Raw genomic sequence first — 24535 nt, forward strand, 5'->3', positions numbered from 1 at the left:
GGGGGGGGGAGTGAGAGACACCCCCCCCACACCTCACCTCCAACTCCCACATTTTGCAAAATGCTTATTTTTAGACCTCAACATGCGTGCTGAGGTGCACGCGCTACTACTACCGTAGCAATGGCAGCCACAACCCCCGACTTCTTGTTTGTCATCAATCAAATACTCGTAGAGGATTGCATCGAACTGCGAAATACGCTCAAATACAGCTCCGAAGCGAAGTCCCAGCCAGCTCCTTGATATTAGTTACTATAGAAACCAGTCCCCCGGCACAGGCGCTCACAGCAGGAAATCATGCAGATTTCAATTTTACATAGTAATAAATGCTGCAGGAGAGGAGAATTTCACAACGATTGCAGGGGTTGATTGTACAAACCCAGACCTCTTCTACCCCGTGACACCACAGTGCTGCAGATGAACGTGCTCTCCTCCCCTCCCACCCACACAATTGCCACTGCTATTAGTCTTGAAGTGGTTTCCACAAAGCCCATGTTGGGATGGCTGCTGCAAAGGTTGCAGTATTTTTCAGTGGCTTCATTAGATTAGAAAACATACTCATTTTTACATGCAAGCCACCCAGGTGAAAACAACAATAAAAGCAGAAAGTGCAAAGCAGTAGAAAGATTTACGCATATATAAGTACACAAAGAAAGGAAATACTGTCAGGTCACAACCCAGAGCTCCTTTGGAAACAGCTCATCTTCCTTTCCATCCCCACCCTGTCAAAGAAAGCAACCCATACGGAGGGCAGGTCACAGATTAATTTGTAGGAAAAACCACTGTAGAAAGCACAAAGACAAGAGGACGGTGCTGAGCCCTGAAGTGAAACAGCGAGGTAATTACATTATTTTAACTTTTCAGAAGTAGTTCTACAGGTTGGACTTCATCAGGAGTGGGAGTGGAAGAGGAAGACACACAGCACAATGCACTTCTTGTCCTAGGCTAATTTTCTAGTGAAATTCAAGAACCAGCAGGGACTCTTCCCCACCTCTCTAAATGAAGCCGTAAGCCTCAACAGTACAAGGTTTTGCTACCTCAACCAGGGAAGAAAAGAACAGGGAACTGCTTCACAGAAGAAAACCATCATGTAGGGGAGGAGGGAAGGGGTGAACAGCTTGCACAGCAACAGGGACAAACATTCGTGCTGGCAACACCCGACAAAATCATCAAGCAAACAGAAGGGCGAGAAAATAAAGGAAGCTGGTCTATTTTTAAGCAAGACCTCATTATTACTATGAACATGCACTGCTTCCCTGGAAGCAGCAGGTATGCAAACATGAGATGAATCGTATCACTGAGTAAATCACCTGGCAGTAGGGACGCTAGTTTGCATGGACACACGCAGAGCAAACATACAGAGTCTCCTGTCCTGACACCTCCAAGAGCGTGGGGAGGAACATCCTTCTGGGAGGCAGATTGCATTATTGAGAGAAAAAAAAACCCAACTGTTAGACAATGCAAATGTCACTGGTGCTTCTGTTAATGACTTTTGTTAATGATTAGACAGAGCTCTATTGTTCTGGACACTCCATTCAACATTAGTCTGCTGGAGCTTGTAATTTCACTTTTTGTATACCTCTTACGTCATTAGAAACAAACATAATTTCTGTCCAGCCAGGGTAGGAATAGACTTAGGGAGCTGGAGACGACATCCCAAGTCAAAGCACACATTTTTATGCCACAGCCTTCGCACAAACTGCCTTGCTGATCTAAAGTAATGCTGCAAGTGGTTCAAGGGACCTATGGACTGGAGTGTAATGAGGCTGAGGTCAAGTCCACGCTCACCTCCCTAGAAGTATCACAAGTTTGCATAAAGTCAGTTGACAGCACCAACTTCATCCTTCACCAACACATTATCTCTTCTTGGAAGCTGCCTCTGAGATGACCAACAAGAGGACAACCGCTGAACCTGCATTTCAAGACATCTGTAAGTCACAAGTGATGAGGCAGCAGAAGCACAGAGACTGCTCTGCTGCATCCACAGTACGTCATGGGCAAAGTCCACAAGGCAAGAAGCACCACTCAACTTTACAGAAACCTAGCTCAGTCTGAACTGATTTTTTAATTCTCCTCCCATACCACCACTCTCTGTCTCATGGCAAGTAAATAAGATACAAAATAAAATGCAACGCAAACAGGTCTTCAGCTACCTTTGCTATCCTACTGGTGACAGATTAAAACAACAACAAAAAAACCCAACCCCAAACGTGCAACAACTCTCTTGTTGTGGTTACTACAGAATTGTTGCTATGTGCCAACTAGCAATTTATCACATCAAAAGGCTGACTGAATTAGCCTAAAATGGGATCTCCCACCACAGGAACATGTGCTACACTGGGAAAACCAACCACCAGCCAAAACCTCAGCCTTCATTTTCAAATCCACATCCCATTATCAAAAGGTTGCTTTTGCATCTTTGCTTCTAACTTACTAAATTGTCTGAATGAAATTCTCAGAGCCATTTATGGTTTATCCTCATTATTTCCCAAACGGGATGTTTACGACATCAAAAGTTTGGTTCTATTGCAAAGACTAAGAAAATTCTTTGGAGCTACAAAACCAGTATTTAGTTACTGAAGTGTAGGCGCTCTGCATGAAGATGCCCACAGAGATACAAAGCCATCACGGAATTGGGAACAGCAATCAATCCATCCCAAGCCTACAGAAAACACAGGACCTGACATTCTGTCCTACTAAAAGCAACACAGCTGCATAAGGAAGGGGAGAGGAAGAAGTGCAACTAAGATTGAGTATATAAAAAAATTAATTCTGTGCTGTTCCCCTTCCCCCCACTCCCAAACATTTCCGATTCAGATGATAGTGATTAGATTTACATTCAGTCATGAAGAAAAAAAAAGAGGCCAGCCACTCCTATCTTGACACACCTGCCCACTCCTTGGATGAAGTATTAAAGCAGTTATTTGCTTCTTCCCCCCTCATCTTTTTGTTTTTCTCCTTCACAGAAGTTAGTCTTGCATTCAAATTTTCTGTTTCTGTTAGCATATACAATCACCTGGTAGCTTTACCCCTTTCCTAACAATACTTCAGTCTCTTAGCAAAGCACCTTAAGCTGAAAAAATACTGGGTTGTAGGGCAAATACAAACTCTACTTATGCATCACATTGTGCACCGTACCAAGGGGTAACTGACTATGTAAGCTATTATAGCAATTCTTTTTATCTGTTGCCCTGGAAATGTCTCCTTAGGTAGGAGCATCAAAGCACCATAAATGTTACCAACAACCCTGAGCTAGATTTCATCCTGACCTCAAGGGGGAAAAAAAAAAAAGCCTAAATAAATAAAATTTCTTTATACTGCAGTGCATGCACTCACCCAAAGAAAAGGCAACGGTAATGCTTTACCCGCAGAGCAGGCCTTTTAACCCCCTATGTGTAAAATCTAGTCATTAATAAACAAACTAAACCATTTTTCCTGTGTTTGGCATATAAGATGTTAACCCCTTTTTGACTGTTCCAGCCAAATGGGTTCACATCAGCAGCAGAGTTCTCAGAGTGCTGCACTTGTTCAAAGACATGGACTGACATTTGCTAGTTGTCTAGAGAAAGACAGGAACATGGAAACAGACAATAACATAGCACTGCCCGTTATATATGTGTTTTGTAGTCTTAGCACTTGTAAGCAGCGTTTCCAAATCCCCCTTCTCAAAATGCAACAGATGTGCAATATGCATCCAGCTTCAAAATTATGTGCCAACTATTCTGAATTGGTCCTGTGTTTTGCATCATCTTCATGAAAGTATAATGGAAGACTGAATGGTTCATTTAAATAATTTTCTTCCTGATTATTTTATATTTGAAAATCCACAAAGAAGAACCCTGGACTGTATTATTTTACTTCAAAGACTCCATGGGAGGAAAAAGCGCTTATTATAGAGTCTTATCTTAACTGACAGGAAGCTCAAATAAAGGTTTCATTATTTGAGTACGAGCATCTAAAGTTAAAGAGGAGCCAGAAAAACAAAAGCACGGGACAATGAGAACCCCTTTCCTCTTGCGCCCAGATTTGTTTTCACTCTGAAATTATGCACATATCATCATAGAATCATACAATAGTTTGGGTTGACAGGGACCTTTAAAAGCCATCTAGTCCAAGCCCCCTGCAACGAGCAGGGATATCTTCAACTAGATTGGGTTGCTCAGAGTCCCGTCTAACCTGACCTTGAACGGTTCCAGGGATGGGCCATCTACCACCTCTCTGGGTGACCTGTTGCCAGTGTTTCATCACCCTAATCGTAGTAAAAAATGTCTTCCTTATATCGAGTCTGAATCTACCCTCTTTTAGTTTAAAACTGTTACCCCTTGTCCTATTGCTACAGGCCCTATTAAAAAGTCTGTCCCCATCGTTCCTGTAGGCCCCCTTTTATATATTGAAAGGCCACAATAATGTCTCCCTGGAGCCTTCTCTTCTCCAGGTAGGACAACCCCAACTCTCTCAGCCTGTCCTCATAGGAGAGGGGCTCCAGCCCTCTGATCACCTTTGTGGCCCTCCTCTGGACCCGCTCCAACAGGTCCATGTCTTCATCACGGCTCCCCAGTCCACAGGCAGGAACATAGGAATTTCTTTCCTAAGTGTTACACAGATTGTAGGTCTACTGCTATAGATTGTGGTGTCTTTCCCCTCCCCCAGACGTCCTTTTTCTCCCCACCCCCTAAAAAATAAATATGTAAAAAGCCCCCTTTCAGAACTGTCCATAACATTTTGCTGTGGCACTAAGGATTTATCCCTGGGGTCACACTGTGCCTTATTTGCAGTGAGCGAGATACTGGTTCAGAAGGCCCAAGCACACTTACTTGGGAGATAACAGATGCTAATTCCAGCGCTGCAACGCTTTGTGCGGCTTGTGACCTTGCAAAACCACATCAATACATACCACTTCTATCCTGGCTAAGACAACAACAAAACACCCAGAGTCAGGACTACCTGAAGGTGTACTCACACAATACCTGGAACAACACAGATGCAGAGTCTGCCTCGGAACACAGATCTGCAGCAAAGTACTATTTTAATTGGCTTTATTAAACATGAAATGCAGTCACTGAATACTGCAGTACAAGAGCTACCTGAAGCACATACAGAATTAAATCTGATTAATATCTGTGAGTAAGGAAAAGTGTTAAACCACATTTACATTTCTGCGTGTGGACAAAGTTTAATGGGACCTAAAAAAAAGTACAGATGCTTTAATGGGGCACTTCTTCCAGGCTGATATATGCTCCTCCTCAAACAGGTAAGATTAAAATGGCTATGCTGGTTTTGGTACCCTGTCACTGCTACATGCCATGCAGGCTCAGGCTGCGTTTTGCTGCCAGGTCTGCTCAGTGTCCCTTTGTAGCTGGTTGACCATCCACAGCTCTTCCCTTCCTGACCTCAGACCCCCTCTGCCCACCAGGCACCCTCAACTGGAATTTCCTGCAACTCTTGTCAGTAGCTCTGCATTGCCTTAAAGCCCTCTCAGACATCTGTAAAATGAAAGAGATGGAAAACAAAAATAGCACCAACCAGCATGACAGATGTCAAAATTACCAAAGGCAGGGAAAACATACCTTTAGTAGCAACTTGCCAAGTCAAAACGAGGCAACTTCAAACAGCATTACAATCCGTGGAATCCAACTGGCCAGAAAAAGCTGTGCGATACACTGAAACATATCTTGAAGTGATTTAACTAATATGCTAATATCAACACACACCTATGTATATGTAAAACCCTTCAATATGAAAGAAAAACAAAAAACCCACAAGACTGGGTATCAGCTGCCTCATTAACAATTTCACTTTGAAGATCGATTTTAAGCTTCAGGGTAAATCAAAGCTTTTAGATCATCTTTCCATAAATTTTAATTTACACCTGTGAGGACGCAGGTAAGCAAGACTGGGGCAGCATTTTTTTCCACGGAAGTCGCTGACGGTGTATTAAGTAGATCTAGAATGCATGTCTTCACAATAAACTCCCTCATAACACAAGGAGGATAGTTACTCTTCTCACCTACTTTTTCAAGTTCCTGAATTCTAGCACTTATCTACAAAGGACATTCAAATGCAGCAGAGGCAGAAGAATACTAGCATCAAAAATCAAAGCAGTTTACACACATGCTTTTACATACTGTTCAAACCCAACTTACAATATGTTTATGTGTGACATGTTTATATTTGGGATGCACAGTTCTTGCTTTTATAAGAGAATAAAATTTTAATGCACAAAATACCAAGTAAACAGCTATTAAAGTAAATCAGACTTAAGTCTCTTTCATGCTTCAGTTAGAACCGATGCGGAAAAACACATTCAAAATTTCAGATATTGAAAGACAAGCAATATGAGAAAAACCTAAAACTCAGAAACATACACCTCCCCAAAAGGAAACGTCACTGAGGTTTAAAAGTATCCCGAAGTATCTATCTAATTTAATATTTTGTGAGTATTCTCTTTAACAATCATAGTGAGAAATAATACCAGATTCCACTGCAGACTAACAAGTTCTGCCAGGCTGTATGCCAAACAGATGTAGCCTGAATAATACAAACTGCTAGATGGATGCATATATCTTGTCAGAGCTCAAGAGCCAAACATTTGAAGGAATTTTGTTTTTAAAAAAATCTCTAGTACCAGCAAAAACCAGCACACACTGCTATATACCCAGCATTATTAGAGAATTAGCAATGTAACTTGACAGAGTCCCCCATCCAAATCATGTTTTTGATATGGTCAGACCCACAGAAATAAAACCTTTTGGCGATAGATGCATCAGAACTACTTTCCTCGTGTTTTTGCTTGTCAGGCTGAAATCAAAAATCATTGAACTGAGGGAACTGAACTGAACTCAGGAGAAAAACGAGATTAAACTTTGAGTTGATACGCATCTAAACAGAGAGAAAGCAAAGAAGGAAGAAAAAGCTGAAATGAGTTGGTCGGGAAATTCATTTGTGTATTGAGTCACCACAGAACACCGGGTACTTCACATTCAGGGCTTTTCCTACCTCAAAAGCTACGATGTGAGAAAAACAGCAAAGTACAGGTTATCTGACTCATCCAGCCATAGGTTTTGCCATAGGTAGTGCTCCAATTATGCCCTCTATTTGAGCTCCAAATGGGAATGTGAAGATAAACATCGTTACCGTTGCAGAATTAGAAGGAAGTAAATGACATGGAAAGATGCAACAAGAGGAGAAAAAAAAATGATTTTTGGGAACAGCAGTAATGGCACACGAGGTAGAGAAAGATATCAGCTGGAACAAGGACTGGAGGTGATGAAAATGGGCTCTCGTACTTAAACACTCGGTGTCTGCAAAGGTAGTCATCTCCTCTTGCATGTGTATGGACATGTACATCCATGTAAACACTTTTTCTTCTTTCAAAGCAAATGCTGATGCAAACAGATTAAAGAGCAGCCAGAGAGTGCTACTGCTGACTGATAAAACGCTTTCATCATCTAGATCAGCAGGTCTTAAAAATAACAGGCCACCTTCTGTAAAACTATAAGCAATTATAAATAAAACGCAGCACCCAGCTTCACAATACTTCAGTCATCCCACAAGGCACTAACACTGCCCCTCCGAAACAAGCATTTGCTTTAATATTTTCATACACAGTTCCCAGAAGCAGCGTTTGGCTCATGCAATGATAAACCACCCTTATGATTTAAAATACACCAACCCTCCCTGCCTTTGTCATGGAAAGAGCTACACAAGTCTTATATAGACCCAGAAGTTGAACTTTGATTAATGTGTTAACTGAGAACCCTCTAAACAGTGTGAAGCATAGCCAGGCATTTGATTAGACAATCAAATACATGATTTTATAAACTGGGTAAGTAACAGGCAAAATTCAACAAAGAATTTTTCCAAGTTAGATAGCTCCTCAAAGGGAAAACTGGGGGCCCATTAAAATCCCCACAACAGAGAAGAAAAACACTAAGTTTGCTTGGATTTGTTTTCTGAACATAGTTGTTTATCCTAACGGCAGAATACATTTTTATGAAACTGTGTCCTAGTAAGTCACAGGGAATTCTGCCATCGTCTTCAATGGGGCCAGGCTTTTATCCCTGTCCACAGCAAGCTAGAAGGGTTTGCGTTTGTTCAAGGACCAACGTGCAACCTCAGAGATGCTTCAAGGCAATAGACTACTTGTATGTAAATACTGGAATGGGTATGAGTGGAGGTTGGGTTGGGAGGCAGATCAGAATCACCAACTAACTTGGAATTTTGATTCATTGCCCAGAACATCACTTTCTAAAAATAAAAACAAAATTCCCTTCTATCCTTTCAGTCAGGGAAGGAAGAAAGACAGAACAGAGGAGCTATATAAATTTGGCAGGCCTGGATTTACACAGCCCCTTTTGTAAAGGATGTGTTCGAAGAGATAAGAGACAAGACACAACACTTGCTGGACATGATCCAAATAACACAGCAGAAAGTGCAAAACACCCTTCAAAAACCCACACAGCCATTTTTGTCAGAGAGTAGGAGAGTTTCAGTCATTCTAGTATCTGAATACAAGTTCTATAAGCCTGCCAGCACAGCCAGAAGACAAAAGTCTCCAGGATTTTGGTAGAGTTTACTTTGTTTTCCCTTTTGGGGAGGAAGAAGAAATAGAAGAGAGCATGCTCAAAGGAAAGACATGTTAGAAATCCAAGTTAAGTTCTGCCTTGGGTCTCATCCTTAGTTTATTCCACTTTCTGGAGTGTTTATTATTTTACATGAGTAGATTACCCATAATTTACAGAAGGTATGCATATAATGAGGAACTTCTTATCAGAATGTAAATATTAGGTTTAAAAAAGAAAAAAAGTATATTGTTCCCTCTTGTCATTCTATGGTTTGATACTTACTCCAGCAGCTGCTACTACTCCTGTTAGCCAGAAATGGAAGGAAACGGAAGTCTGGCTGAGCTTGCACGCTGCTAATGGAGACGCACACTCTTCATGTTAGCAATATGACTTTCTTAGTCTCTGAGTAAAATGCCAAGGACATATTAGGACTTAAAAAAAATATGTTACAAAACCTCTAAGGTTAGAGGTGTCCAAAAGCTACTCAATCAGTAGCGATATACACACTTTGGATTTGCTCTTCAGCAACGGAGCCCAGGGACACAGTGACCATGGGGAATGCCCTACCGCTGCAGGGACATCTGCAGGCAATGCCTCGGTCACTGGGCATCCAACAACAGAGAAGCAGCAAGCAACCTTTTGTTTCCTTCCAACTCAGTAGCCTGGAAAGATTGCCAGCTGCACTATTTTGGCATCCATACTCACCCAACAAGCTTAGACTGTTACCCAGAGAAGCCCAAAGCCCAGGAAAATTAATTTTGACCAGTAATGTCAGACTTAAAGAAGAGGAAGGACAAGCAAAGACATTCCTCAAGGTTACAAGTACAGGCTACTACCGTCATTACATACAGACCCCAAAGGCCACAGCATCAGCTGGTATCAGCTCTATCTTCAGCAACCCTACGCTTATTTATACCAGCTGAATATCAAGCCTTTTACATTTACTTAAGGTACAGAAGCATCAGTGAATACAGATTTCAGTAAATCTTGCTTTCTAAAATATTATTCATCAACATATAATTCAAATGGTAATTACGAAGTGATTGATGACGCATTTAAATTACAGGTTTCCAGCATTTTTTCAGGAAAGAAAAGATTACTTCCTTTTTCACGTGTCGCTTTTTCAAAGTGCAAGTCCATTTAACAGATGTCTCACAGATCTGCTTGTCAATGTAACAAGTTAGATTTTTTTTTTTTATTACGACAAATGGTATAAACCACACAGCATTCTGTTAAACTCAATATTGACACATCTGCTTACCACGTGTATTAGTAGCCATGTCAGCCACTTTCTGAAAGGCATCCAAAAAGGCAGCAGCTGCTACTACTGTAGTCCTGAAATGCATACAGATAACAAAACATTAGCAGTGTCTCATTGCTGCCTATTTAATTATTGCCAAAAACATTCAGGCTTATAAAGAATACCACTGTGAACTTGCAGAGGCCACAAAAAATATCCTCTTTTATATGTGAACTTAGCCTTTTCCCTCCTTCATTTCTTAATCCCTTCCTTGCTTTGTGTTAGCACTATGGACTTGGAGGCAGCCACACTAATTCTATGCCGTGAATTGCACAGGACAGGTGCTATTTCAAAAGAGCACAGCCATCCCCCTTCTAGCTGATTTCCTCTGATGAACTAATATTAAGCAGTCAAACATGAAAAACAAATCTAACATACATTATTCTGCACCCATTAGTGAACAAATTACAGACACTGCTATTTTCAGGGAACATGTACATTTTAAGAATAAGCATGCAGGACCTTCCTTTTATCTAGGATCCTGGCCAAACACTTTCCTGAATTTCTCATCTGAGAAGTACGAGCATCTCTTGAAATAGAAAATAGCAACTTCTTGGAAATCAGTCTGGTCTGGAGTTCTTGGGCAAATGGGAAAGAGAGAAAAGAAGAAAAAAAACATCTCCCAAAGAACCCCACCCCAACCCCCAAAATAATCAATCAAACAAAAACCTTTCTGATCCAATGCTTCTCCAAGAAGGTCCCTTCCCAAGCGGTACACCAGCCATCTCCGAGACCCCACAATCCAAAGCATCAACCCCACTAGCCCCATCTCCCTCCAGGTTTGTAAAGAACATGCAGACCACACATCTCTTCAAGTGGACAGCAAACGTGAGTTAGTTTTCTGAACACGTTTGTTCTACATAAGGCGGCTCTAGAGCCCTAAACACCTCAGGTTAGTACCAGATTTCTGATGGGTTTATAGGCTGGTTGACTCAATTTAAGCAAAAGTAGGCCAGGGCTCTACAGGTAAAGCGCAATCGTGCCCTCTTCACAGTTACCTCGTGATTCTGTTTCTGCATAACTGTTCTACCAATAACTCTGATTTCCCCTCCTGACTCTAACAGTCAGCCTCTCCGAGCAAAATCCTGAAGGAAGACCATCAACTTCACTTTGTTTCAAGCACTCCTTGCTACCCTCCAAAAACCCAGGAGACCTGCAGGAAAGCTGATCCTCGGCCAGAAAGAGCAGAGGACTACTTAATTAGGTCAGATTTTATGCAAGTCTCACTCCAAATATGCTCAAGATACCGGGGACATAACTGGCAGCATAATAAATAGCCTACTGACAGCACAAAAGATTTGAATGCAAAAAAAAAACCCAAACCAACAGGCTTGAGAGGACCAACCAAATGCATAAGGACTCTCCACATGCCCAGGAGATTAAAGGGAGAGAAAAAAAAAAAAAAAAACCAACCCTGACAACTAGCTAGCAATATGCAGCCCTGGAACTAGATAACCTTTTCCTTTTCTGGGATTTTCCTTAACAGTGTTTGTGTTCTTCATCTTCCAAACTTGTGGGTCATGCTGTTATTCGTGTACCATGTTGTTAATTATTAATTATATTGCTAATAACAAAGTTCCATTTCTCCAGTAACAAGAGCCAGGAAGACCTGGCTCTAGCTCAGATGACATCTGCTCTCCTTTATCAGAGCACACAGAAATGAGCCAGAGGCAAATAGCTCACATTTGCTAGAAATGGACAGCAAATCCTCGAACACAGGCTTTCAAGCTGCCTGCTTGCACGTTCCTGTAGCTAGAAAAGCACTACATTGATTGAACGCAACACCACAGGACTGGGAAATAAACAAAACTATCCCTCATGCCTTCCCAGAAGGCCTGTGTATAAAGAGTACAAAAGGCTAGGAAAGCTCTCCATTTCTCCTCTTTCACTACTTCCTCTGATTCTTCCACACTCAATGTGACGTGAATTGCTGGAAAAGGAAAAACCACATGCAAGTGTGGTATTTTAGGCATGGTGTGGCAGAACAGCATATGCCAGTTGTTTAGGGCAAATGAGCCTAAACCGTAGCCTCTTCAGGAACGGTTCACAGCACAACACAGAACTGCAAAACAGACTGCCAATAACTACCTGTTACCACTTGCTGCTGTGAAAAAAATGCTGATGCTCTGGAGAGCACAGCGGAGATTGTGGTTTGGGGAGAGTTGTGAAGAACTGGAGCTTGGATTCACATTAGCAGAAACAAATTTTACAAGTGAATGAATTCTAGAGATAGCAGAATCGGTCTGAGTGTGATACATACGGCATTTATTAAGGAATCCAGAATGCCATTTGCAAAGTATACCCCAATAACATAAGTTTTAACCATCACCGATAAATGATCCAGCACAGGGATTCCCTTAGTTTTTAAGGCAGAAAAAAGTCCTGTTAAGACTACCAGAGACTCTTCAATATTTTGAGCCCTCTTCTAATATAAACCTACTATATTCTACACTAATAAAGAGGACAACATAGGGCTAACTCCAAACGTATGTTCTCTAAACAACAATAAACTATCTTTCCAATTTTCCATTAGAAGCCACGAAATTTAGCTCATTTTATGTTTATTATGCACAGCTGGTGGTAGATTATGTATTTTCCCAAATACATTAAAACAGCAGTAGTAGTATGTGAAAATTAAATACATGGGTGTTGACCATAAAATACACACAGTTTTATTGCACATAGAAGGAATCGTAGGGGATCTTGACTGTGTAACACAAAACTTACCGAAGCTGAGACTGCAGTTTCCCAGCTTTATTTATAAAATCTTCCCACACTGGGTAACTTCCCTGCAAGAAAAACAAAACACAATAATGAATACTTAATTTGAGCATTCTGGTTTTGACATTCCAGATCAAATGAAACTAGAAGTAAAGCAGTAACTAAGACTTCACTATATACTAATCCTTTAACACTAAAATATATTTTCCTAGAAAGTTCTCTCTCACATCCTTAGACACCAGTCCCAAGCAGATGGGACGTCAACTGGTTCTGAATCCAGGTGAAACAGTAGGTCCTCTGAAGAGGCTTTACAGATTTTCCAAAACAGAAGCACTGGAAGAGAAGAGGGATTTTAACTGAAGCAGAGGAAAACCACCTTAATTCAGATGGATACAGCAAAAACAAACTTATCAGAAGTAGGGTATTAGGATATTGCAACAACATGTACAGAGAAGCTCCCAAAACTAAAGACAGTTGTTGATCTCTACAAATGGATTCTCTGTGCCACTACCAGGTTCCCATCCTCTTTTTCAAAAAATAAATAAAATAGAATTATTTTTAAAGCCTTTACAATAAAGGTCTGAGTTGACCAAGATACCACCTCAAACACTGTCTCAAGGTAACTCAGCAATCGGGCACAGAAGAGGCACAGTAGCCATAAGAAAACAAACTTTCCCACCAGCTACCATATGGCTGCAAGACCTGCTTCCAAAACAGTCCCGAATGACCTTGGAGCCGATTTCTGAATTGAAGCTGATAAAGCAGCCTAGCATTGAGTGTATTCAAAGTTTTTAAGAAGGTATGATTCTTCTTGACTTCAAGTTTCCTGTAAACTTTTTCCCTATTTTTTTTTAAATTGTGTAAAAAGCACAGGCATTCATTTAGAATATGGACATCAAGTGTTCTTGCAAGTTCTGATCTTTATTTTCCAAAGTAAAAAAAAAAAAAAGGTGCTGATTTCTCTGGTAAAAAAGAAAAGCCATCCTCTTTAGACCAAAAAAAGGTTAACTTGCTCTCTGCAGAGCAAGTGCAAATTTTCTGTTAACAGCAAAAACCGTCGTAGAAAGAAACCTCAAAATTTCCCTTTGATGGGAGTCTGGAGAGTAAAATAAAATATCCCTGCTTCCTTTAATAAAGGTATAAGACTTGCTGTTACCAGAGCAACGACACAATAAAACCCAGATAAAGCAGAACCTCAAGGCTAACATTACCCCAGCTCTGACTGGAAAAGGTTGCAAGCAAGTGCAGTTGCTTGTAGCAAACTCGATCCACCCCGATAAATTGGTCTGCTTTTTGTAAGTAAAACAAAATCCATTGCCCACACTGCCATGAGAGGCCACCTCTTGTTTGGGGCAAAGATAGCTCCTTCCCCAAAAGCTGACAGCCAAATTCCAGCTCCTCTGTACACCCCAGCAAGGCAGCTCCCAGACATTCACTCACCCCAATGGGATCCACTGGAATTAGACCTGGAGTTAAAAACAAAGGCAAATCCCAAGCCTCCCTTTCAACTCTAGCCCTGGTCACAATTTAATGTTCTCTACTTATCATATTTTTAAAAAATACGATGTTTTTGCAGAGGTGTCATGTGCACATCTCCCACATAGTCACTGCACAGCAGGGCTTGGGCAGTGCTGTGATACGCCCAGATGCAGAGGCTGCTGCCGTAAGGCCACTGTTAAGTGTACTAACTGGTACTCTACATATTTTTCAACAAGGGTTACAGGTTTTCTGCTAAAAGAAAAAAAAGAGGGGGGGGGGGGGGGAAACGACCCACCAAAAAAACCCAATGTAAAACAGGTGTTCATAAAACCTCATTATAACTACACACGACGGAGCCAGTGGGAAATGCAGAAGGGGAAAGAGAAAAAGCAGTTATCTGGGTGGTGAGACCTAGAATATAAAGTGCTTTGTGCTAAGTAAAAACTGTCAGACATTTAAAAAAATGAGAGAAACCCACCAATCATTTGGAAGAGGGGGAAGAAAAAAAATGCTATTTCCTTAAACCTATTAGTCTTACTGAAATCCCCTACTCTGAATCCCGTTTCTCGCTGTTTGTCTGCATGCCGTATATGCATTATGCATGTGTATGCCAGGAGCCCTGAAAGCCCTGACAATTAACAGCAGGGCCTAGGGCTTTACTGGATTCTTGAGCAAAACGCAAGCCGGCAAGCGGAGGATACCAAAGCAGCCTGATTATGTTTCCATCTCGGTGGTGTATTATCCAGCTAAACGTGCCTGATGGCATGCCGGAGATTGACACCAGCCTTGCGTTTAGCTGCTTCACAGGGAAGCTTAAGACACTCCTATCAAAACACAGCTCAGGAAGAAAACAACTTTTTTTTTTTTTTTTCTGTGGCCAGCCTGGCCACAAAGCAAGCAAAATTGGAATAGTCACCACGCATTTCCATGATTATTTGTTCTTTGTCATTAAAAACAATGTTCTCTTCAAGCCAAGGCTACTTAAATAAGCTGTAACAGCTCACTTAATGGTTTGTTTGGTTGAAATCAATGCAATCTCTTCACCTGGGCACTCTTACACTGGCCAAGAGCACCTGATCTCACTTTGAACAGTAGAAAATTGCAGCGTTTATTAAAAAAATGTCACTAAATTAATAACTTGGGTGGTGGATTTTGTTGGGTTTTTTTGTTTTGTTTGTTTTTTCCCCCAATTGTTAAAGAAACAACAGTTTTTCACCAGTGACATGAATTCCTGCATTATCTGCTCAGCTTGCAGTATCGCGATCTGTTTTTTGCAACTCAACTCTGTCTAATAAACTCAGCTGAAAATTAAGAGTTTGTTTTATCTGTGTTCCAGTAGAATTTGCTTTCATTTCTCCCTGCTGAAGCCACATCCAGCAGCCCATCTCTCTTGATAACACACAACTCAAGCCTCGCACATAAACTCTGTGATCCCTTTTGAGCTTTTCCACAATACACTTCCACCACCACATCCCTGCTGAAACCAAACCCCCCTTGAGTCCTACCTACAGCACAACGCCTACCACTTCACAGGACCTAATAACAGGGGCTTTATCCCATCTCCAGCACCTAGGAATCAAGGAAGCCATTTAGTGATGCTTGTGGGGACAAACCAAGGGGGTGACACAGGAATCAGATCAGTGACGTCAACACCGCAAAGCTCCAGTACCCTGGGGAGCAGGTCCTTCTCCAAGACCTCTTCATATGCCACCTTAAGCATGGCAGCCCTGCTGTCACTCCATCTCTCACCTCCACGTTTGCAATAATAGTTCTTTGCTTTTGTCAAAACAACCATCGAGAGAAATGGTAACGGTGGTGGGAACCGCACACTAAGAGAGCCACAGAGCTTCATCCTTGATTTGACATGTATTACTTTCCCAATTTAAACACAAAGAACCAGCAGGTGGAATTCGACACCTTTGTCTAAGTGCTTTTGCAACGTAAAGCCACTTTCGAAGAGTAATAACACAGTATTTTTAAATGCTGTCTCTCCAAGAGCCTCCTCTGCACCTTCTGCAATTTCCGATTTCAACCGGCTGATAAAGGAAATCAATTTTCTCCCCTTCAAATGTCAGGGTTACTCAGGTCCCGGCATTATCTGTGAAAGCAGCAGGTCTCCGTCTCCTTCACCTCCGGCCCCACTCGGAGAAGAGCCGCTACAGGAATCTGGGTCACAAATCCTCTTTTTAGTTCCTCACAGGTTAAAATAGAAATCGGTTATGGTGCGGGTTTGTTTAAATAGTTTTCTTGAAAATCATTAATGGTTTAATCTGGGGACTGTTTCCCCCAAAACAACTTTGTGCCCAATTATTTCTTCACCGTCAGATGAAGAAATGTGATGTGTCCTCCGTGAAATGGGCGTCTCGCCATTACCACACGGCACTCCATGGCACCCTGTCCCCTCACGCTGCTCAGCACGGCCCAGCCCTCGGCTGCTCACCTGACAAGGGATGTCACCAGTAAGCCATAACATGCCATTATCCTACCCTATTGCTTAATTAGTCGGTTTATAAGTGATTAGTCACCTGATCCCAGGGCCCAGCTCCAGCTAATCTACGCTGAACGCAGGCAGGGAAACACCTTTTCCGCCTCAGGGCTGAAAAACAAAATGGTGCCTCGTGCCTGTCACCCATGTAGCCAGTCCGCAATTAGGGACACGAAACAACCTTCCCTCAAGGACAGGCACCACGATTAGTGTTTGAAAGGCACCAGGCGGAGCTGGCAAAGCACCTGTAAATACAGGACACCAACACCCAGACCTGCCAGCATCCAGCCAGACAGCGGCCTCCATAGCTGCAGCTCCTGGAGACAGGTGCTCCATGCGCAGCAGGAAGGAGAGGGGACACCACCTTCATTCAGTGACATCCCATCCGACACCCAGCCCCACAGACATGGGCAGATGTTCTAATTTTTGTCTTTCTCACCATTCAAATCTATTTTAATTGGCAATAAATTTCATCTTCCCCAGTCAAGACTGGCTTGCTCACGACAGTAACTGGTAAGTGATCTCCTTGTTTTTGTCCCAACCCATGAGCTTTTTCATCTTATTTTCTCCCCTGTCCTGCTGAGGAGGAGCAGAACAGCTGGGTGGGTGCCTGGCAGCTGGACAAGGTCAACCCACTACACCAGGGAAGAGCAGGCAAAGATCAGGCAGCTCTGGAAGGAGCATTTAAAACCCTGGATGGATGAAGAACTCTTATTTATTTTTTTTGGTGAACCATCACAGACAGACACCCTACAACAAACACACCTCTACAAGAGATTTATTGAAGCTGGCTTTCAGGCCAGCAATTCTGCAGCAGGAGTGAGAAGAGACCCAGATGAGAAACTCAGCGATTTCTCAATAAAGGAAGGGTAGACTTGCAGCAAAGGATCGTATTTACTGAAATTGTTATTGATTACATCTAACAGCAAGAATAGGAACCCAGATTGTTGTATTTATTTAAGATTACAACTTGAGTATCAGCAGTCTTGACAGTTAAAAACTGTTCTGTCACTCCTTCTGCTAAGAATTTATGATTCTTCTTCCATTAAGAGAAAAGACACTTACTTCCTTTAATAATTTATTTCCATGCACCCCAACTCCCACAGACAAGACGCGTCACATCTTCTAAAAACTCTTGACAGCATTTTTTTAAGTGCTTTCATTTATCAGAAAGGCTTTTTAGCCCTATTATCAGCTCTTGCTAGGACACTGAGTACAAAGGCAGCTGGAATAGTTTGGTATCTTGTTCACAGCAACAACCCATCTAAACTTTTGAGGCAGGTGGAAAGAGACAGAGAGTGGCTCTACAGTAAAGCAAATTCAGAATCTAAATTTGGCTGTTCCAGCTAAAGAGGTAGGAGAGAAAGGGACCAGGCAGGCAGTGCCTTGGTTTTATCTCACTGGTTATCAAAGCAAGAACTGTATGCCCTCCAGAAGAGTCCTGAACAATGACTATCTGCAGACTTCAATAAAACAGAAAAATAACCACCACACAAACTGCAGGAGTTGGGACTTCTCCACCTCAGTGTAGTTGTTCAGCTATGACTAGCTAAAAAGCTGAGTCCCAAACACACATCACTGTTACCAAGCTTCAGGCCCTAGTAACACATCCAAACGCCATACCTCTATCTTTGGAACAAAAATTGTAACTTTGCTCCTGCACATGTCCTCCAACCCCTCCAAAGTAAATTATGCCAAACCCAAAAGATTTTTACATAGCTTTATAAGATATTAGAATCACAAGGATTATTATGAATGTCTCATTTCTGTGGCATTCAGTACACTACCTCCAAGCAGCAAAGAGACTTTATTCTGCTAGACACCACACAGAGTCACAGATGTTACACATAAAGAATGGCCTGGATAAGCAAGTATGGTTTGCACGTAGACACTATCACTTTTTCAAGAGGCCTTCAACAGGCAAAACCAGGAAAAAGTGGAGGGGAAGGGGACAGGAAAACAATGACAGCCTGAGAAAAAAAAAGGGTTCCAGCCACGGATGTCTCAATACATGGGAAGATGCAACAGTTGACAATCAGTTCCCTTCCCAGCTCACACCTGGCACTGGAAGTTTTTCCTCTTTTCTAAAAGAATCAGTAGCCAACTGGGGAAAAGGGCACTTCGGCAGCCACAACTTCAAGAGTTACAAAGCTCTACCAAACACTAATATGTTCCTCTGTGCAATGCACAGATTTAGCCAAGTCCATGACTCATGAATAGGATTGCCTAGTCCTTTAATAAGCCACAAAAGCTCCTGCAACACACAAGTGAGCAGAGAATGAACATCATCTTACACAAAGTTCAAAATTGCTCTTCTCCATCCAAACAATGCTTCTTGTTGGCTTTGCATCTTTCTAGGTTGGAAAAATAAACAATTCAAGAGCCTGTCTCATGAAGCTTTGTAAGCTGTATCTATTTCCCAATCACTCACCAGAATAGTCTCAATCTTTCAACAGACTGAAACATAAATTTTGCTGGCGAAAGAGACTTCACTCTTTATGAAGACACAGAGGTGTACACACCACCTATTCCATGACTTCTTTGGTTTCATTTATCTCATTTCAAATATACAGAATCAGAGAATGGTTTGGGTTGGAAGGAACCTTTAAAGATCATCTAGTCCAACCTATAGTTTGACTACAGTTGATAAAGATCATCTAGTCTGTAGGCAGGGACATCTTTCACTAGATCAGGTTGCTCTAAGCCCTGTCCAAACTGAACATGAACCCTTCCAATGATGGAGCATCCATAACTTCTCTGGGCAACCAGTTTCACTGCCTCACCACCCTCATTGTAAAAAAAAAAAAAAAAAAAAAAAAAAAAAAATCTTCCTTATGTACAATCTAAATCTACCCTCTATATACCCCCTATTTCTTAAATTCAAAATCAGAACTGAATCAGCGAAGTCCAAATACTGATTTCAAGAGCATCCCATAGACCAATGCTGTCCATCAGCTGTCTTCCAGTGGTGCAGGACAAGAAACAATCAGTTTTACTTGCAGCAGAGAAGCTTCAGGTTGGACAATCCATCCAACTATAAGACCAGTTAAAAGACAACTCTGAAAGGTCAGGGAGCTTCTTTTCACTAGAACTCTTTAAGCAAGAATAACACATTTATCTAGAGGTCTTCTAGGAAAGCATAATACTCTCACACAGCAAGGAAAGGGACTACTTGGCTGCAAATTCCATTCTGTCTTTCTAAGCTAACGGCACTGCAACGCACAGGGGAAGTTTGAGATTAGCTCCAGCAGCAAAAGGGACTCTCAACTCATACAGAACGCTTGTTGGGCCAGGAACAAAAAGTCATCAACAGCAAAAGACAAGACAGAAACTTCACAGGATTTCACAGCAAGAGCTGAACACGCATTTTACTGAATGGAGGAGACAGGTACAAACTTGGGGTTTGAGAGATTATAATGCACGCAAGTGAAAGTAAAAGCATGTCAAAGATCAGATTAAGATGTCATTTAACCTGTAACTACCCTTCAGGAAAGAAAGCAGGGGTAATTAAAATCAAAGTCCTGTATCCATACATCTGTTACCATTATTTCTGCCACTTGTTCAGGGAACCACAGGGTTAGAAACGAGTTTCCCTCAGCATGCCACGGTTTGCTTTCACAAGGTGATACATTATCACAACATCACAAATTATGCAACAAAACACTACTGAAGACATCTCATACGCTATTAAAAAACCTGTCAACTAGATATTTCTTCTATGCATCACAGAACCACTCGTTTAGTATTTTCAAAACTGTTTGGGTTTCAGTCTAAACAGAGCATTAGGACATCAGGGAAAAATAGATAATGGCATAATATCTTGAGAAAGTCAAGACTAAAATCCAATCAGGAAAATCCAGAAAAGGGCAATCATCCCACTGGGGAAAAAACACAGGTATCAGTTATTTCTACACTGCCAAAACCACCTGAAGAACTCTAAAGAACGCCCAGTTCCCTGAGCACTGAAATGCAGCACTTTTTAGCAGGAACACAGGTATTTATTAGACCTCACTAACCATTTAAAGGGGGAGGGAGCCTAAGTCTGGTACCATTCTGTTGTTAGAGCTCTCGAGTCTTTAATTTGTATTATAATAAAGCCTGCACTGTGCTAACCCATATTTAAACATCCCCAGTGGAGGATACCAGTTGCTCCATGGTTGTGACTTCAGTTTGTAGTACACCAACGACCTGTGAAAACTTCATCCCGCTCAGTTGCTGCATGGCATCCTGGCTTACAACCAAACTCACGGTCCCCGTTGACGCAGCAAGGCGGCCCACGTCAAATCTGTACTGTCCACAGCCCCGTTTCATAGTTTGTAAAATGAAGAAACTCAGCTCCAAAGCAGCCACTTCATGGTTTAAATCCAAGATTGGGTAATTAGCAAACACAAGTTATACTCATACTGTGAGAAAATACATCATGCATAAACATACAGTCTCTCCCTCTCTAAACACAGGAAATTATTCACAAGGGGGGGCGGGGAACAACTAGCCACAGCTTCTAGAGACCTTTTATCCCATGCTACATTCAAAATGCTGGACATTAAGTAGTCTTCCAGAGGAAGCATTTGGTTCTATATTCTTCCCTGCAGGTCTAAACAAGTTTGCAAGCCTGAATAGCAGATTTCTCCTCAGAGACTCATCAATACCGCCTTTCATCCACTCAATCATTAAGCGGCCACTGTGCATACTCAGCAGCTATTTTCTAAACCCACAATATTTCAGCTGGATCAAAACGAAGATAATTAAAATATCAGCAGACACTCATTCAAGTTAATGCCTACACAGGACAGCCTCAAGCCAACAGCCCTGTGTTGGTAATGCCACCAATACCACTGTGGTCTCAACACTTCTTCCCAAGCAAGGAGAAACCTTCGTTTCTGAGCATTTGTTGCTTTTTCGCAACACAATCTCCATCACACGAGCAGTCAAAAAAATCTCCAGGACCCAAGAAGTGGCTGTGTCTGTTGCCAAAGTACTGACAAGAGCCTGAGTTGGCCACACAATTACCTCATTGGGAAAAAGGCAGCAGCCAGGTAGCAAAGTTTTTAATGCTTTATGAATTTTGGCTCTTGCCATACAGTAAAGCACGACTACTCTTGTCACAGGCTACTTTCTCTCCATTTCACTCATAAGAAGAGAAACAATCACTTTCAAGATCCAGGTTAGACACTTGCTTTGCTCATGGACAAGGAGCAACAATGAGGTTTGCTCATGGATGATTTTGTTAGGAGGCATCTCAACATGAATAAAGCCTTATTAACAAAAAATCCAAAATTAAGCCACCACACAAAGGGCTTCAGACATACTACAAAGCATGCATGTGACTTATGTGGGGAAAAAAAATCATCTCATGCTTGGGTGACAAGCAAGGTGACAAATTATGTGGAAGACAAAAATGGGAACAAATGTGAACCTTTTTGTACCATGAACCAAATGTCTCTAGTTACACACTCATTGCTAGTTAGCACTGCACACGCCAACATAAATTCATACCTGTAAGTGTTCTTTTTTAAAATATCCAAGGCAGTTTGTTAAATGATGCAGCTAGCATCCTACCATTCAGATGAACTACGCAACGCTTATGGTTGTTGACCAGAAGAGTCAAAACCACACAGCTCACACACAGCCTCACAAGACAGATGGCCAAATTGTTCATGATCTACGGTTAAGAAGCTCCATTCAGATTTCTCCACTAAGAAACGGAGATGTCCTGTAATTTCAGTTACAGAAGAGGAGTTCAAGAGACTTGTGTTGAGAGTTGATCAGTCATTCGTAGGTGTCATCTCTTCTGCCTGCAAACACTGGGTTATCACAGAAGGGAAACAGCAATATGTCTTAAGCAGTAACAACAAAGTGGTGTGTATGTGTGGATAGAAACGTGTATTACACTGGGAGCTTAAAAACATCCCCTCATTAACTCCATGCTCTAGATGCACTCAATTCCTTCTTGTCCTAGGGGAAAGGAGTAGAAGTTACTGAACCTGCAGCCATAGCTTGCCCTTTTGTAAAATGGGAGCCATTCTTTGGAGCTAAGTCACACACAGAGCACTTTGAAGATGAAAGCTGCTATGGTCTTAACCACAAAGCTACCAGACATTTTGTCTCCAGTCCTTCGAAACATCTCAGCATTCAAGCTATCTCGCAGCCCAGCAGGAAGGAGTCAATCAACATCCTTAAAGGTCAGCACAGATGCCAGTGAACAGGGCAGTTCTCGGCACCTTACAGCATCAAGGCAGACATAATTTTGAATTGGAAAACATACACTTAAAGAATGAAATGCATTTCTACAGTAGCCTCTTTGTGGTACTAACTAACTCAAACCCCTCCATACCCACCTTTGTGTGCCCTGAAGCAGACCAAAAACCTTTCTGGACACAGTTCCTATTCCGCCATGCAATAGTTTCTGCTCCTCTTCAAGACTACACTGTCTCTGGGTAGACCACGAAACTTAAAGACATTTTTCAGAAGCTGAAAACACACAGGCTGTTAAGCAGAAGATGCTATTTACAGATTCACAGGAATACTCCGTCAACAGGAGCAACTTCTATGCTTTGACAAAAAAATAGCAAAAAATTTTGGCAGTTTTTGGTATTTTATATGAAAGATACAGCTCGTGCACACTCAGACCTGAGGAAGGAAGCAGCAAATTCTCCTGAATATCACCCTCTGTTAGGTATTAACCAGCGCTGAGCCTGTAATTACACAGACTTCTTGTCCTCCAACATTTGTTCAGTCAATTGTGTTTCACGCAGCGCTGCACAACTCCTTCCACACTTACAACCTCACAAACCCTATTACGCAGCCCTTGGCATCCTGCCAGATCCAAAAGGAGTACTCTTACAAGACATTAAAAATCCTTGCCCTGGGTATGCCACAGAATAAGCCAGCCTCGTACACACTTATGTAGCGAATGCTTGGCAGTTGTATGAATCGTTAAGACTCACACAAAAGTCTCTGGGTCAAGAAAGAACATGTCCCTAAAAAATAAATGATTTGTAAGTACGTTTCCAGCTATGCCCTGTTGCATGAACCCCAGTATTTAAGCAGGCAAGCAGTGGCTGTCCTCCTGCATCATCATTCAGCCTTTGCTGCTCGTCAATCCCTCCCCCTCCAAGACGTTTACATGCAGCTGCTTAGAAAAGCCAAGGAATTTCAGTGTACGCAAACCATTTGGGCAAGCAGGTTGTCGGGAGGCAGCACGGATAAGAAATCAGTGCAGCCAGCTAAGCCCAAAATGCCTTGGTAGTAAAGCCTTAAAGAAAAAAAAATGGGAAGAAAAGCTGTATAGAGCAGAAATAAACTCATTTCGCACTTTTTGGAGAATGGAAACAAACATCAGTTCGCTAGGTTTGGGATAAATCAGTTGCCCTAAAGACTGTCGTGCAAGGGACATGCCAGTGCAACACAGCACGCGAAGGAAAGGGAGGACAGAGATGCCCTCTCCTCTCCAAGCCTGTACCTCTCTTGCACATGAAACATTTGTTTTTCTTACAATAGTTACCAACCTTAACAGCTGGATTGAAACTAGACCTTAAAAATCATTGAACCGCACATTCCTAACCTCCACAGAGATCCCAAGCTTCAAATAAAGCACAGCTGCAGAAGAGCAGTCGTATTACGACATGTCAGGGTAAAACAAATTTGCCCAGATTCTCTGATACATGTGGGCTGTCCCTTGGATTAATACAAATGCAGAGGACCTGCAGCTGTACTTCCCGTAGTAACTGTGTCAGCATTTCTATTTGTTCCAACAAATATTTTTTTCCAGTCAGTTTATATTATTTGTGTGAACAGCACAAGGCCATCCCTCGCAAGCAAATCAGGCTTACTTAACAAACAGCTCTTAATCCTTGAAGTGACCACCCCCAGCTCCATCTTCCACAAAAAGCAAGATTAAAATGCTGCTTCTCACCAGTCACTTCCTAACTGGAGATAAGAGGCTGCAAAAGCCTAAGTGCTTCTCATGCCCGTAAGTTCAACAATGCA

At 41.9% G+C, this 24535-nt stretch overlaps 1 protein-coding gene across 2 annotated transcripts in view; it reads right to left on the bottom strand.

Moving 5' to 3' along the window:
• MTSS1 (MTSS I-BAR domain containing 1) overlaps positions 1-24535 on the bottom strand; it is a 126683-nt gene that overhangs the window by 96705 nt on the left and 5443 nt on the right. For both annotated transcript variants that reach the window (XM_082499511.1, XM_082499512.1), the window contains exons 2-3: positions 12589-12650; positions 9823-9896 (exon numbers count right to left, since the gene is read on the bottom strand). In XM_082499511.1, the coding sequence (XP_082355637.1) occupies positions 9823-9896; positions 12589-12650 (136 nt within the window). The remainder of the gene's footprint in view (positions 1-9822; positions 9897-12588; positions 12651-24535) is intronic.

Source organism: Vanellus vanellus (assembly GCF_965231255.1).
Source record: "Vanellus vanellus genome assembly, chromosome: 2".
NCBI lineage: Eukaryota > Metazoa > Chordata > Aves > Charadriiformes > Charadriidae > Vanellus > Vanellus vanellus.